General features: G+C 31.5%; 2 protein-coding genes across 2 annotated transcripts; both read right to left on the minus strand.

The window, feature by feature from the left end:
* Positions 1 to 341: 341 nt before the first annotated feature.
* On the minus strand, positions 342 to 2,916 carry LOC114388284 (ent-kaurene oxidase, chloroplastic-like). Its single transcript, XM_028348696.1, has 8 exons — positions 2,627 to 2,916; positions 2,381 to 2,541; positions 2,137 to 2,298; positions 1,905 to 2,045; positions 1,571 to 1,825; positions 1,339 to 1,500; positions 1,064 to 1,258; positions 342 to 975 (listed from the first exon to the last, which is right to left on the minus strand). Exons 1-8 carry the CDS (start codon positions 2,757 to 2,759, stop codon positions 661 to 663), a joined length of 1,524 nt encoding a protein of 507 aa, XP_028204497.1. The 5' UTR covers positions 2,760 to 2,916; the 3' UTR covers positions 342 to 660.
* Positions 2,917 to 4,426: 1,510 nt separating this feature from the next.
* On the minus strand, positions 4,427 to 6,456 carry LOC114388285 (aspartyl protease family protein At5g10770-like). Its single transcript, XM_028348698.1, has 2 exons — positions 6,218 to 6,456; positions 4,427 to 6,031 (listed from the first exon to the last, which is right to left on the minus strand). The coding sequence occupies exons 1-2, from the start codon at positions 6,357 to 6,359 to the stop codon at positions 4,761 to 4,763; spliced, it is 1,413 nt and encodes a 470-aa protein (XP_028204499.1). The 5' UTR covers positions 6,360 to 6,456; the 3' UTR covers positions 4,427 to 4,760.
* Between the last annotated feature and the right edge of the window lie 5,977 nt (positions 6,457 to 12,433).

Consider the following 12,433-nt stretch of genomic DNA (forward strand, 5'->3'; position numbering starts at 1 on the left):
ATAAATTATAAAAACTAAAAAATTATTTTCAAACTAAAAAGATTAAAAGGTACAAATAAGAAAACTATAATGACCAAATAATCAATTTAACCTAAAAAAATATAAAAATGTGAGTTTTTTGAAATTTTTAAAAATTTCTTATCATTAAAACAAAATTATATATAAATTTCTTACCAGACTCGCGGTGGATGAAAAAAATATTAAAGAAATCACCAAAATTAACTTGAAAAATCTTGATTGAATATGTTTCATGAAGCCACGAAAGATATCGTTAGAAGAAGAGAAAACATGTTTGATCATTATTATTAGTGCCTGTGAATGTGAGGACCCACGAAGGTACAGGAAATGAATGCACTTGAGTCACATAAAATAACTGAATAAAAGGAATGCGCTTCAATATTTTGCTAGTCTTATAGCTACGCAAGGTGGCTTACATCATGATTCATGGATGAAAGTTAATGGGACTAGACACGTTGCCTTCCCACCGTGAAACAACTCAACATGAAGATGATGATGATTGTTACCAATTTTCTGGTTTTTCTTACAAATGATTGGAAGGTTTATGATGAAAAATAAACACGTGCATAGTAAAAGCTTTATTCATGGATTAACTTGGTAAATAGAGAGGCAGCATTCATGCTAATAGCAACTCTAGCATGATTACTTGATTCTTGGCTTGAGTTTTACTAGCAGTGGATGGAGCTTGCGGGTGGTAAAGCACTGTGTATTGACATTCTCTTCCTCCCCTTGTCCGAGTTCCCACTCAAATTCCTGAACCAATCTTCCAATTGCAGTGCAAGCTATCAACATGGCCTGAAGAGAGCCTGCACACACCCTCTTCCCTGCTCCAAAGGCCATCGTCTTGTATAAATCCACGGGGTCATATTTCTCATCAAGAAACCTCTCAGGCATCCACTCATAAGGATTTTCCCACCGATTGCTGTCCATGTTGCATCCGTATATATTTATTGCGATCTGTTAACATGACATGAGCCTGTCAATCTCATATTAAACACAATATGGATATGGATGGTGAATTTAGAAAATAAATAAATAACTAGACCTCGCTTCCTGCAGGAATATGATATCCTCCCAATTGTGTGTCTTCATGAACATATCTTGGTGGAACCATGGGAGCTGGACTATGCTTCCTTAAAGTTTCATGGAATACTGCCCCCAAGTAAGGTAGCTTAGATAATTGGTCTTCTATAACATTTTCATGTCCACATACATATTGGAGCTCCTCATAAAGACGGTCCTGCCATATAAAGAGGATTAATCCGGTGAAAGTGTGTCCATAATGGGATAAACAACGAATACAATAGAAAAACAAACAACCTGACGTGTTTTGTCTTTGGCAAGTTCATACATAGCCCATTCAGTTGTAACTAATGTAGTATCAGATGTCCCAATAATGGTTTCCCAGATTAGCATGGAAATTTGATCTTCAGTCAGTTCTTTAGCTTCCGACACCAGGTAGTCAAAATAGCAATGTACTTTCTGTGACATCCCAAACAATCAAATTATAGTCATAGCATAGGCTTTTCACATGCAGTCAAGAAAACTTTACCTTTCCTGAAGCCATTCTGTTCTTTTGCTCATTCATCAAGGCCTTCATGACAGCTTTTCTGCGCACATGCAGATTCTGAATTTTCATCTCCATCCTCCTATTTGGAATCCACTTCAGGTATGGAAAGAAATCTCGCCAATCCACCTCAATTGCACCCTCCGATATATCGACCACTAGAATCTTATATATGTCCTCTTTTGATAATGTACTCCCAAGTTCCTCCACATAAATGGTCTCTACATTACTTCCCAGAGCCTGCCAGTCTTATAAATTTAAGTAATGTTCTACTCTCAGTCTCAGAGAATGTCTATTATTTAAGAAGGAGGGGCCTTACTTGCTTCAGTGCTAATCCAAATAGTTGAGTAGCGAATATTTTCCTAAAATTAGCTGCCAAATCAGAGAAGGTCTTGATATGTTCACTAAACTGGCTCAAAATATTTTCCATCATGGCTTCTCTGCGGATACGGTGTCGCTTCTAAATATTGAAAAAAACAAATACTAAAGAGACTCAGGAACCAAAAGAACCATAGACAGAAAAGTAAAGATAGAGAAGGTAACGAAAGAACCTGTGCATTGGCTCCTGAGAGGTTAGTAAGAATATGTCTTTTGACCGTTTTGTGAAATTCATTGTAGTCACTAGTGGCAACCATACATTTATCAGAAGAGAGAATCTTGAGTGCATTGGATAGCTTCCTTGTTGAAATTGATGAAAATCTGGTGACCATTGCCTGATCCAATATACTAATAAGCAATAAATGAAATAGCAAAAAGAAGAAGATGTAGATTTAATTGAAAAGAGTAGGGAGTGACCTCCTTAGCAAGGTGGGGAGAGTTGAGAACAATGAGAGTGGAAGCACCGGTTCGGATGGAATAGATGGGCCCATGTTTGTGAGTCATATGTGTGAAGGTCTTGTAAGGTTTCTTCTCCTTCAATTGCAGAAGATTCCCTATCACTGGTAATCCTGGAACCGCTGCAAGCACATGCAACACCAAATAAACCAACTTTATGATTCTGTTCATAAGTAAAATTTACATGCATGCAAACATGAGACATACCTGGTACTGGGGGAAGTGATCCGGCTCCGGCTCCGGCTCCGACTCCCGCATGTCTTCTAGTGAGTAGCAGGAGGAACAAGAGGGTAGAAAAAGCAACTACGGCTACAGTAACTGAAAGGGTGAGGGACTCCATAGCATCTAACTTCTGATGGAATGAAGATGATGAAGGTGTGGTGTGGTCAATCTTGGAATTTGGAAGCTATAGTTATTAGTGAAAGCATCTTTCTCTTCCAGACCCCCAGTCGTGTCGTGCCACCAATCACCATCAGATACAAAATTCATAATTGACGTGAAAAAAGTAATTAAAATTGAATAACTTAAATAAAGTTTGTTGACACTTCTTAAAAGCATTTAAATTTAAATTTTTATTTACCATTAGTATAAGTGTTTTTATGATATTATTTATTTTTAAAATTTTTTAAAATATGTTTTTTTTAAAAATTAAAATTTTTATTTATATTATTTCTGGTCAGGAAGGTTGAATCAGATTTTTGAGATAATGATTAAAATAAAGAAAGTCATAAAAATAAACTTAATTCCCTTGAAAGATAACTGCACACAACAAATTGAGTCCCTAGAATAGAAAAATAATTAAAAATTTAATAAAAGAAAAGTTAAGTAGGTTAAAGAAAATTTAAATTTATCTACATAACAATAATAAATTAGATAGATAAAAATGTAATAAATAAGTGATTAAGTTACTTTTTTTACCTATTTTTTATTTTTTTAAATCTGGCTCCTCTATTTTTAAATGTTCAATTTGTTCATTAATTTTTTTTAAAAATGTTCAAAATTGGCTTTTAGTTTAAATTGACACAAATGCGTTAATGAAACAGGGGAGAGGACAGTAACGTTTTTAAAGATGCTAACTTCGACGGAGTTGCTTAAATGATAAAAAAAAAAAAAAGAATAAATTATGTGTAATTTATGTAAAAACTAAAAAGTAAAAAAGTAAAGCACTAGAATGGAAATAAATTTAGCAACTCTTGTTAAGAGAAATTTCAAAAAAAATAGTTATTATTGTTGAATGATTAATGCTCTCCCATATAATATTACTTACATCGAAGTGATAACACAACAAAGAATTGTCTTAAAAGTATTTGATTATCACAAAATGATTACAAAATTATAATTCATCCTCAAATTTGTATCATTTTACAAAACTCGAGTATCTCACTCAAGAATCATAAGAAATGATAACACTTTTATTTTAAAGACATTTTTCTCTTAACAAAATGATTTTGTTTCATAATCTCTCTTCATGTGTATCTTCTCCACTAATTATAAAGATTATCACCAACTACAATAAATAAATTCTCTTGAAAGTTGAAACAAAAATAATTTTCATTACATCTTTTCAAACAAATTTTATCTAGTAAAATACAATCTTCCACTTTATATTTAAATCATCTAAATCTTAATGATAAAAATTCAATTTTCATACATTAAATACACCTTATCTTTTGGTTTAAAACCCAACACTTATCACTCAAATCTTATTAACCACATAGATTTTACACATGATGAAGTGTTTCAAGCCAGTATCCCAAACAAGCTGCAATTTGTTCTACAAGGCACCCTATCTTGACAGAAAAATGGGATCAAATAGTATTACACAGCACATCAAATAAACAATAAATAAAAAATGAAAGATGTGAAATAAACTTCGTCTGAAACTTATTTAATAAATACTTATAGAACTACATAATAGAAAAAGTTGTATAAAATAAAAAATAATGGCATGTTACTGTAGAACTTATAAAAATCAACCCGAGCGACTTGTCATGCATTAGACGGACAGAACAAAAACTTGGTGAATTGAGTAGATTATCTTATCTACAACAATGTTCATGAACTGAGGCTAAATATGTAGTTTCAGTTCCTAGCTTGTATTATTTCCATGCAAGTACGACATCTTACATTTAAGAAACTTAATGAGTCAATTTACAATCCAATCAAACCATCTTTGGTTTACAAACAGAAATTTAAAACACAATCACACTCAATAGAAAAAAATATATAAAGGACTAAATAAGAGAGATTCTTATGCTATGTCGGAAAATATAGTTATATGTAACTGGAAGATGTTAATGGCAATGGTATCCTCCGTATTTGAGTTAAATAAATGAGGTATTCAAGTGAAGGTGCAAGGCTCTTTAGCAAATCCTACCTGAGAGAGTTTGGCATCATATAACACCCTTTGGTTCCTCTGCTGATAGTTTCCAATGATCCCCATTTCATACTCATCAGAAAGACTAGCAAGCGCCAAACAAACCCGCGAAGCATCCTCTTTAACTAAATAGAATATGCCAGTTGCATCCACATTCAGCTCAGCATTGCCCTCAAAATACATGCTGATGGTAGGTATGTTTACTTGGTCATATCCAGTGAGATTAAAGCAGGTATCCAAAATTGAAAAGCCCGGTGCTGAAGGGAAACCAGAAAACTGTTCCAAGAACTTTGCCTTCAGAGCCTTGTACACAGATGGAGCCAGTCTTGAGATTACTGTCCCGGAATCAAGTATTACCCCACCATTTCCAAAACTTGAAGCTTGCACATGCAGACTCACACCACCCACATCTATGCCAGTGAGATTCAGTATATAAAAGTTGGACAGCTGAAGATTAGGAAGCATCCTGGTGTAGGCAATGGGAGTAACATTTTTGAATACTCCAGACTGATTACCCATAACCAACGAGCCTGAAGCTCCAGCTTGATCAGTTGAAGGTAAGCAGTAAGAAAAAACTCCTCCAAATGTAGCATTGGTTTGAGAGATCATTGAGAGCTCACTTCTTCCCAACCCCATAAGCCCTGAGGCTCCTCCAAAGAGACCTTTGTTGTTCCTTCCACAACCAAACACAAAATTACTCACTGAAATGCCTCCAAAACCCAGCTTCTCAATCCCCAGCTCCCCACTAGTATATGATCCATCACCATAGTTAACCACATAGTCACAAGTTGCAGATGTTGATGGATCACTGCCACATGCTCCTAATTCGAGAGACTGACAGGTTGTTGAGTTGCACAGAATTGGTTGATAGGAAGGGGAGGTAGAAGGTTTGAACAAAGGTCCGTTTTGATTATAACATGACCGGCAAGGCTCGCATTGGACCCATGTCAAGTCGCTTCCAGTGTCTACTATCACGCTCATGTTCTGGCTACCCAATCCCATTGTCACAATGTAGTTTAGAGTTTGGAATTTTATGCCAGAAGTTAATGGAACTTGGGTTTCCGAGGAATCTGCAATTTGGCTACTAGAGGTCCTTTTTCGAATGTGATTTTGAATTGAACGAACGTGGAGACCATCCAGTACCAACTGTTTCTCAACCCAATCACCTTTTCTCTCTGACTCTGAGCACTCACCTCTGTCCTTCATTTCCAGTATAATAGCGCCTTTCTCCTTTCCTGAGAACCAAAAAGATTATTGTAAATTGTATAATGCAATCTAGACAAACATAACAAACAGTATTGACGTCCTCTCATTAACAACTTCACTCAGGACTAAGATATGAGTATGACAGACAGACACAAAGAGCAAGCAGTTTTAGATCCATAACAGTAAAAAGAGAAAGTAAGTGCTGCTAAACAGACTTGATTGGGGGAGGAGGCACTCCGGGGTGCCATGCTGCAGTTTCCTCTGCAAGTGGAAGGTCTTGGTTTGAACGCCACTGGCAATGCCAATGACGAGGTAAAGAGAAAGAAGGAAGAGAGAGTATGGCGTTGAAGCGGCCATTGTTGGGTTGGGGGGGGATAAGGAAATACAATTGCAAGAGAAGCACAAATAGAGAGATTCTGAGTGATGGAATTTGGCATGAGAACAAAAGAGCAAGAGCTGGCTTTGAGAATTGAGACCCCACTTGTGCATGAGAAATTATTGGGGTTTCACGTGCACATATTGAGAAAAGAAAAACAAGTGCTCAATGTTTGTTTTGTTGGCGCAGTGGGTCCAAGTCCAAGGGATGGATTGGTACATACATGTCAAGTTGTAAACAATTATAGACTACTGAAGAAGAATTTCTTGGATTGAGGGACTTTGGACTTTCTTTTCTATGATCTTACTCACGGAATCATCTGTACATGGTGGCTACTTTCAACTTTATTTCCGGAAGATGAGTCCTGGGATCGTATGGAATGTCTGCGTTTTTAATTTGTACGTACAAGTTGAGTTTGTTCTGTTTTATAGAAAACTGAAAACCAACAGAGACAAAGCTATACTCAAAACAGTTCCACTCCGAACCAATCAAAAGTCTGAGGAATTCATTTGGTTTTTATATAAATTAAACATGGTCTGTTATAGATCTTTCTCACATTAAACACTGAAATAAAATAAATTTCTTCCACAAAACTTGAATTAAGTTTTGGAAAAGTCAAATGAACAAATTTTTAAAAAGTTTAAACATGGAAATTGATTTTAACGTATCAAATAATATTTTTTATAAGAAAAAACTAATTCATTGACTCACTCAATTTTCTTTTTGTAAGTGTTTGTTTAGAGTAAAGAATGATTTTTTTTTTTTTTGTTTTCGATATTTTCTTTGTTCAAAGGTAATATGTTTGAGACATGATCACACATTAAATATCAACATCATCTCTTTTAATGAGAATTCAAATCTTGATTCTTTTTTGTGAGAGATTAATCTCTGTTGCTAGACTCAACCTCCTTTGATAAGTAAAAAATGATTTAAGTAATATCTTGGAGTCTAACAAATAAAATAAAATAAAATAAGTGATTAAAAGATAATACTCCACCAAAGATAGCTAATTAAATTTTTTGAAAAATATTAATCACCAGTAAATGATTCACACACAAGAAGTAAAGAATTCCTATTGAATTACAAGACATTAACACTTAATTAAAAAAAGATTAAATTTCATTTAAGTGGTGATTGTTGACAAATAATTATATAATTACACTAATTACGCGAGGGATGAATATAATGACACACATTGACGCCTTTCTCTTCCCACTTACATATCTCTTCTCTTTCTTTAATTAAACATCATTTAATTGAACACTTTCTTTCTCTTTTTTTAATTATCAATATTTAATTGAACACTTTGATTAAGCACACGTGTTTATAAAAAATTATTTTGGTTTCCAATTTATTTTTACATTCTAATTTTTATATTTGCTTTATATCATTCGTTTTTATTTTATTTTTATCACGTCACCTAACATATTTATTACTTTATTAGAACAATTTTTTTTATGAGAAAAATTCAAACTAAAAACCAAGAGAGAATATCACAGAGGAGATATTGACCAACAAAGGCAAAACAAGAAAAGTTCAGGACTAAAGTAAAAAATCTTATAAATCTGATTTCTTAAGATTGTACATGATATTCTTGTCTTTTAAATTTTATATTAATCCTCCTTAACTATTTAAAATCATTATATTAACACTTTTATTATCAAGAAACACATTTACTTTGTGTATTTTTGTAAGGAGGTAATTATAAACATTAAAAAGATAATAATGTTAGTGTAATTTACATATGTATTGTGTTGTGAAACCATGATTGGATAAAATACTGAACTTGACATTTCAATTCAAATTCATAGGACATTAAATTTGTGAATTTTTTTATTTATATATTATTCAACTTTGTCAATTTGATAATTTCTATTTAATTTAAAACTTCATCTTCATACTTCAATTCTAACATATTGCGTTATCTGTTTTCCCCTTTTTATCTATCTCTTAAATTTTTAGTGAGTTTACTATTAAAGAAAAATGGGTGTGTGTGCGCTTCAGGACATTCTGCATATTTTTCTTTTTATTTCCTCTTCCTTTACTTTTCTTAAATTCATTCCAATCAACAGACTCTTAAATTCCTAATGGCATTAAATTCTTATGACAGTGTGTAACCTTGGTGTTTCATTTGGTAATTTAATATTATGTCATTTTCAAGCAATTCAAACGAATAGTTGTAGATAATGTCAAATAAACACCGCGAGAGATCAGAGGAAAATCATGAAGATGACTTGTTCTATAAATATAATGCCTACGTACATATTTATATCTAAGAATCCAATGGCTTTAATTACTCTTAAACCAGAATCTGTGAATTCAATAGTCTAAGCTTTATATTTATTTATCCAGCTATCATGGTAAAAGTCAAGCAGCGATATGCAAATGTGCAAACTTTGCGAAGGAACAGCTGGAATGATTCGGTGCCAGTTTCTTGAACTTGGCTATGACAACATAGGCAGCGGCATAATATAATAGTACTTCATCAAATAAACACTGATGCTGTTGGAAATAAAAAGCAACCAAACTTCCAACATTAACCCCAATATTATATGGATGTGATCAGGTTATATTTGATAAAATTAGATGAAAAGATAATTAAAAGTTCAAAAATTATTTCACAATTGAAAGTTGAAAAATTAGTAATTAAATTATAAGTATCTGATAAAATTAAGTAGATGAAAAGTGAAAAATAATAAAATTATAATTTATTTTAAAAAAAAAATTAAATAAATAAATAAATATACTGAGAATAAAAATATAAAAATTAAAAGATAAAAATTAATATTTTAAAAAATATTACTTCAAATAAGCGTTAAAACACAATTATTCAAAAAAAATTATTATCAAACAATCAAATAAAATTTTTAACTAATAAAAAAATTAAAAATTAACTAAAATAATTTACCAAATATAACCATATCATCGGGCATATAAGGAAATATAAATGTTGGTTACTCATTGCTTTGCAAACGTCTTCTGAAATAAAGAGTGATGTCCCCTGTTTGGTAAACATCACATACTCTCCCATTATTATTATGATTACTTTGGAAGGGTCCTGGACTTTTATACTACATATACTAGTTTTCAGTCATAAATTGTTTAACTTCGGAAACATCATGATAGCAAGGGGTTTCTGGGGGCAATTTCTTCAAATTAAGTGCCATACTACCATCACACTTAAATGTTGAACCATGGCATACAGAAGCAGAAGTGATGCTGCCAGTGCCACGTGACATTGATTCATGCGAGTCCTGATGATCCAAAACGGAGAAACCAAACCACAATAAAAGGATGGATTGAGTGGGAAATAAAATCTGAAATTGTCCTAGAATGATTCAGCTGCTAATGTAGCAACATTTTTACATGAAATTGGATAAATGAATCCTTTTCAATTTCAATGAAATCAAGAGCGATTCATCCATTTGGGTCAAAAAAATTGCTAGTTCAAACAAATTATTGACATGAATTATTTTTTAGTCAAAAAAATTGAAACAACTATTTTGTTTTACATGTTTTATATCTCACAAATTTTTTTGACTAAAAAAATTGAGAAAACTTCATCGTAAACAAGCAATTTATAATTGTAGATTCAATACTCTCAAGTTAGTTGTACTTTGTGTAGTTGATACTAATGATTGACTAATGATGCTCCATGAAATATAAAAATACATAGTGGGTAGATGGGTAGATGGAATGTAAACAAACAACAACTTAAAATGCTAGTTTAAACATGCATTGTCTCATCGTAGTAGAAACTTACTAAAAATAACAATGATTCTCCAAATTAAAATAATAATTTTTACTTATGTTAAATAATGAGGTATGGATTGAGTTGTTTTCACTTCTGTTCTCTCACTTTTTTTTGTGTGTTTGGATACTTTGTAATATTTTAGAAGTTAGTTTGAAAGTCAACTACATGTTATAGTAATTGAATTATAAGTGAATTTAATATGTGCAGTTAAGAAAGTTTATTTTTTAAAATTTGAAATTTATTTTCATTATTATTAGTAAATAAAAATATACCAAATTAGTATAATGATTATTATATAGAATATATATAATAAAATATACTAAGAAATTCACGCACCTCCTACATATTGATAGACTATCCCATAAAAAACTTGTAATATGTATTCTATTTGAAATTCTAATAACTACTAAATATGAGCTATTTTGATAATAAAAATATATTAAAAATATCTTTAAAAATAATTATTTAGCAGTTATTTTGGGTCTAAATGATATGAATTGATAATTTTCTTATCTATGACTTGAAGATAATTATTTAACAGTTATTTTTTGATTTAAATGATATGAACTGATAAATTTCGTATTTTTTCTTTCATCCCCTAGTTGTAAAGCCCTCATGGCCATGAGTGGCTAATCTCCTAGTTAGGGTCTTGACAGGCCTAAAAAGTCAACGATGTACGATATACTTCAAGATCAATGCAAAGAGGATTCTTCTTAGGTTGTTCTGTTCTATTTTCTTCTCTACTTTATCTTGCAGTTTCATCTTTATTTGCTTGTGGGGATTAGTTGCTCGGGAGAGGGTAACCTTTAATAAGATCTAAGGAAAAGATGCATGCATTTAGGGATTGATTGCTCGAGAGAAATTAACTCCTAACAGAACAAATAAGAGAAGAAATCATAAGGTAATCATTGCTAGGCATAGAATGGTGACTTTATGCCCATGCATTTAGCAAACATCTAGAATCTAGTATGCATGCATTTTATTTATCGAGTCTTTGCAAAGACATTTGAGAGATAGGTAAATAAAATAAGCTTGTCAAGGGCGGGTAAATGGATAGATGTGGGTAGAACAAGTCTGATTACATTGATAGAGAAACATCATAAATTCATACATTTTAGACAAGTTAGGCATGTCAGGTCTTGACATTCGCATGTCATTGAAATCCTTCTCTTAATTATTTTGTTTTAATTATCTTGTTTTTACTACTACTTCTACTCCTTTCTCCAATATTTTTCTTGCAAATTAAAAGTTATCCCAACACAAGTGCAACACAAAATCCTTGTGAGATTCGACACTCGGACTTCCGAGGTTTTACTACTTGGACAATTGATTTACTTGCCAATCTGTTAACAAATTTCATCAATTATTTTTTATCAAAAAAATAATTGAATTTGACTATTTTTCATACACTCGTAATTAAAGATATATCATAACAAAGCATCGATATCCATGATTATACAATTAATCATACATGACCCTTTGAAAATTATCAACAACATTTTTATTAAGAACACTTGTTTCAAATAAATTTAATAAATTAAAATTTTGTAAATATGAATAAACCAGTTTATAAAAATAGATGCCATAAATATTCCTAAAAAAGTTAGAATTACTGAAAAAGTTGTGTTGCTAAAAAATTCATACTAATCCACTAAAAATTGTCTAATATTTTTGTTATTGTAGTTAATTATTTTTGTGATTATATAATATTGATAGTAGTCAAATGACTTCTTCACAATCTTCACCGAGTGACATTTGTTCTGAACCTATTGACAATAATATCTTATGGATGCAAGAAAAACTTTTCTTTCAACATATCTCTCACATATTTAGAAAATAAAATAGAGTTAAACTTGCAAATACATAATAATATTTAACAAAAATAAAGTATGCAAAATCACATACAATATATAATCTTTTTAAAAAAATTATGCTTTTGTTGAAAATCATTTAAAAAATATATTACATAAATCTTCACTAAATAGACATAATCATATAATAGAAAAACATATACTACATATTCATCTAGTTATACAAATGCATAGTATCTATCTCTTAACATACAAAAAATGAATTGGTAAGAAAATATTCAACCATTTGATGTATCTGTTGAATGTGTGAAGAAAATCGAAAGGAAGATATATTTTTAGTTACAAATCAAGTTAATGCAAATTATTGTTTCGAAGCTAAGTGTGTATTGTTTTCAGGTGATTGTAGTTAAACCAATGTTGATTCATAAATTCTATAACTTTTTAATTTCAGACTCATGTTGCATGCACACAAACAGGTGGTCATGGATTG

Source organism: Glycine soja, chromosome 15 (assembly GCF_004193775.1).
Source record: "Glycine soja cultivar W05 chromosome 15, ASM419377v2, whole genome shotgun sequence".
NCBI classification, from domain to species: Eukaryota; Viridiplantae; Streptophyta; class Magnoliopsida; order Fabales; family Fabaceae; genus Glycine; species Glycine soja.

What these genes read in the sequence shown, in the direction of transcription:
- LOC114388284 (XM_028348696.1), bottom strand. Translation starts at nt 2,759, where the DNA reads ATGGAGTCCCTCACCCTTTCAGTTACTGTAGCCGTAGTTGCTTTTTCT. An exon ending in ACAGAATGGCTTCAGGAAAG is followed by an intron (nt 1,501 to 1,570) that starts GTAAAGTTTTCT and finishes GGGATGTCACAG; the next exon opens with AAAGTACATTGCTATTTTGA. An exon ending in ATATTCCTGCAGGAAGCGAG is followed by an intron (nt 976 to 1,063) that starts GTCTAGTTATTT and finishes TCATGTTAACAG; the next exon opens with ATCGCAATAAATATATACGG.
- LOC114388285 (XM_028348698.1), bottom strand. Translation starts at nt 6,359, where the DNA reads ATGGCCGCTTCAACGCCATACTCTCTCTTCCTTCTTTCTCTTTACCTC. An exon ending in GTGCCTCCTCCCCCAATCAA is followed by an intron (nt 6,032 to 6,217) that starts GTCTGTTTAGCA and finishes TTTGGTTCTCAG; the next exon opens with GAAAGGAGAAAGGCGCTATT.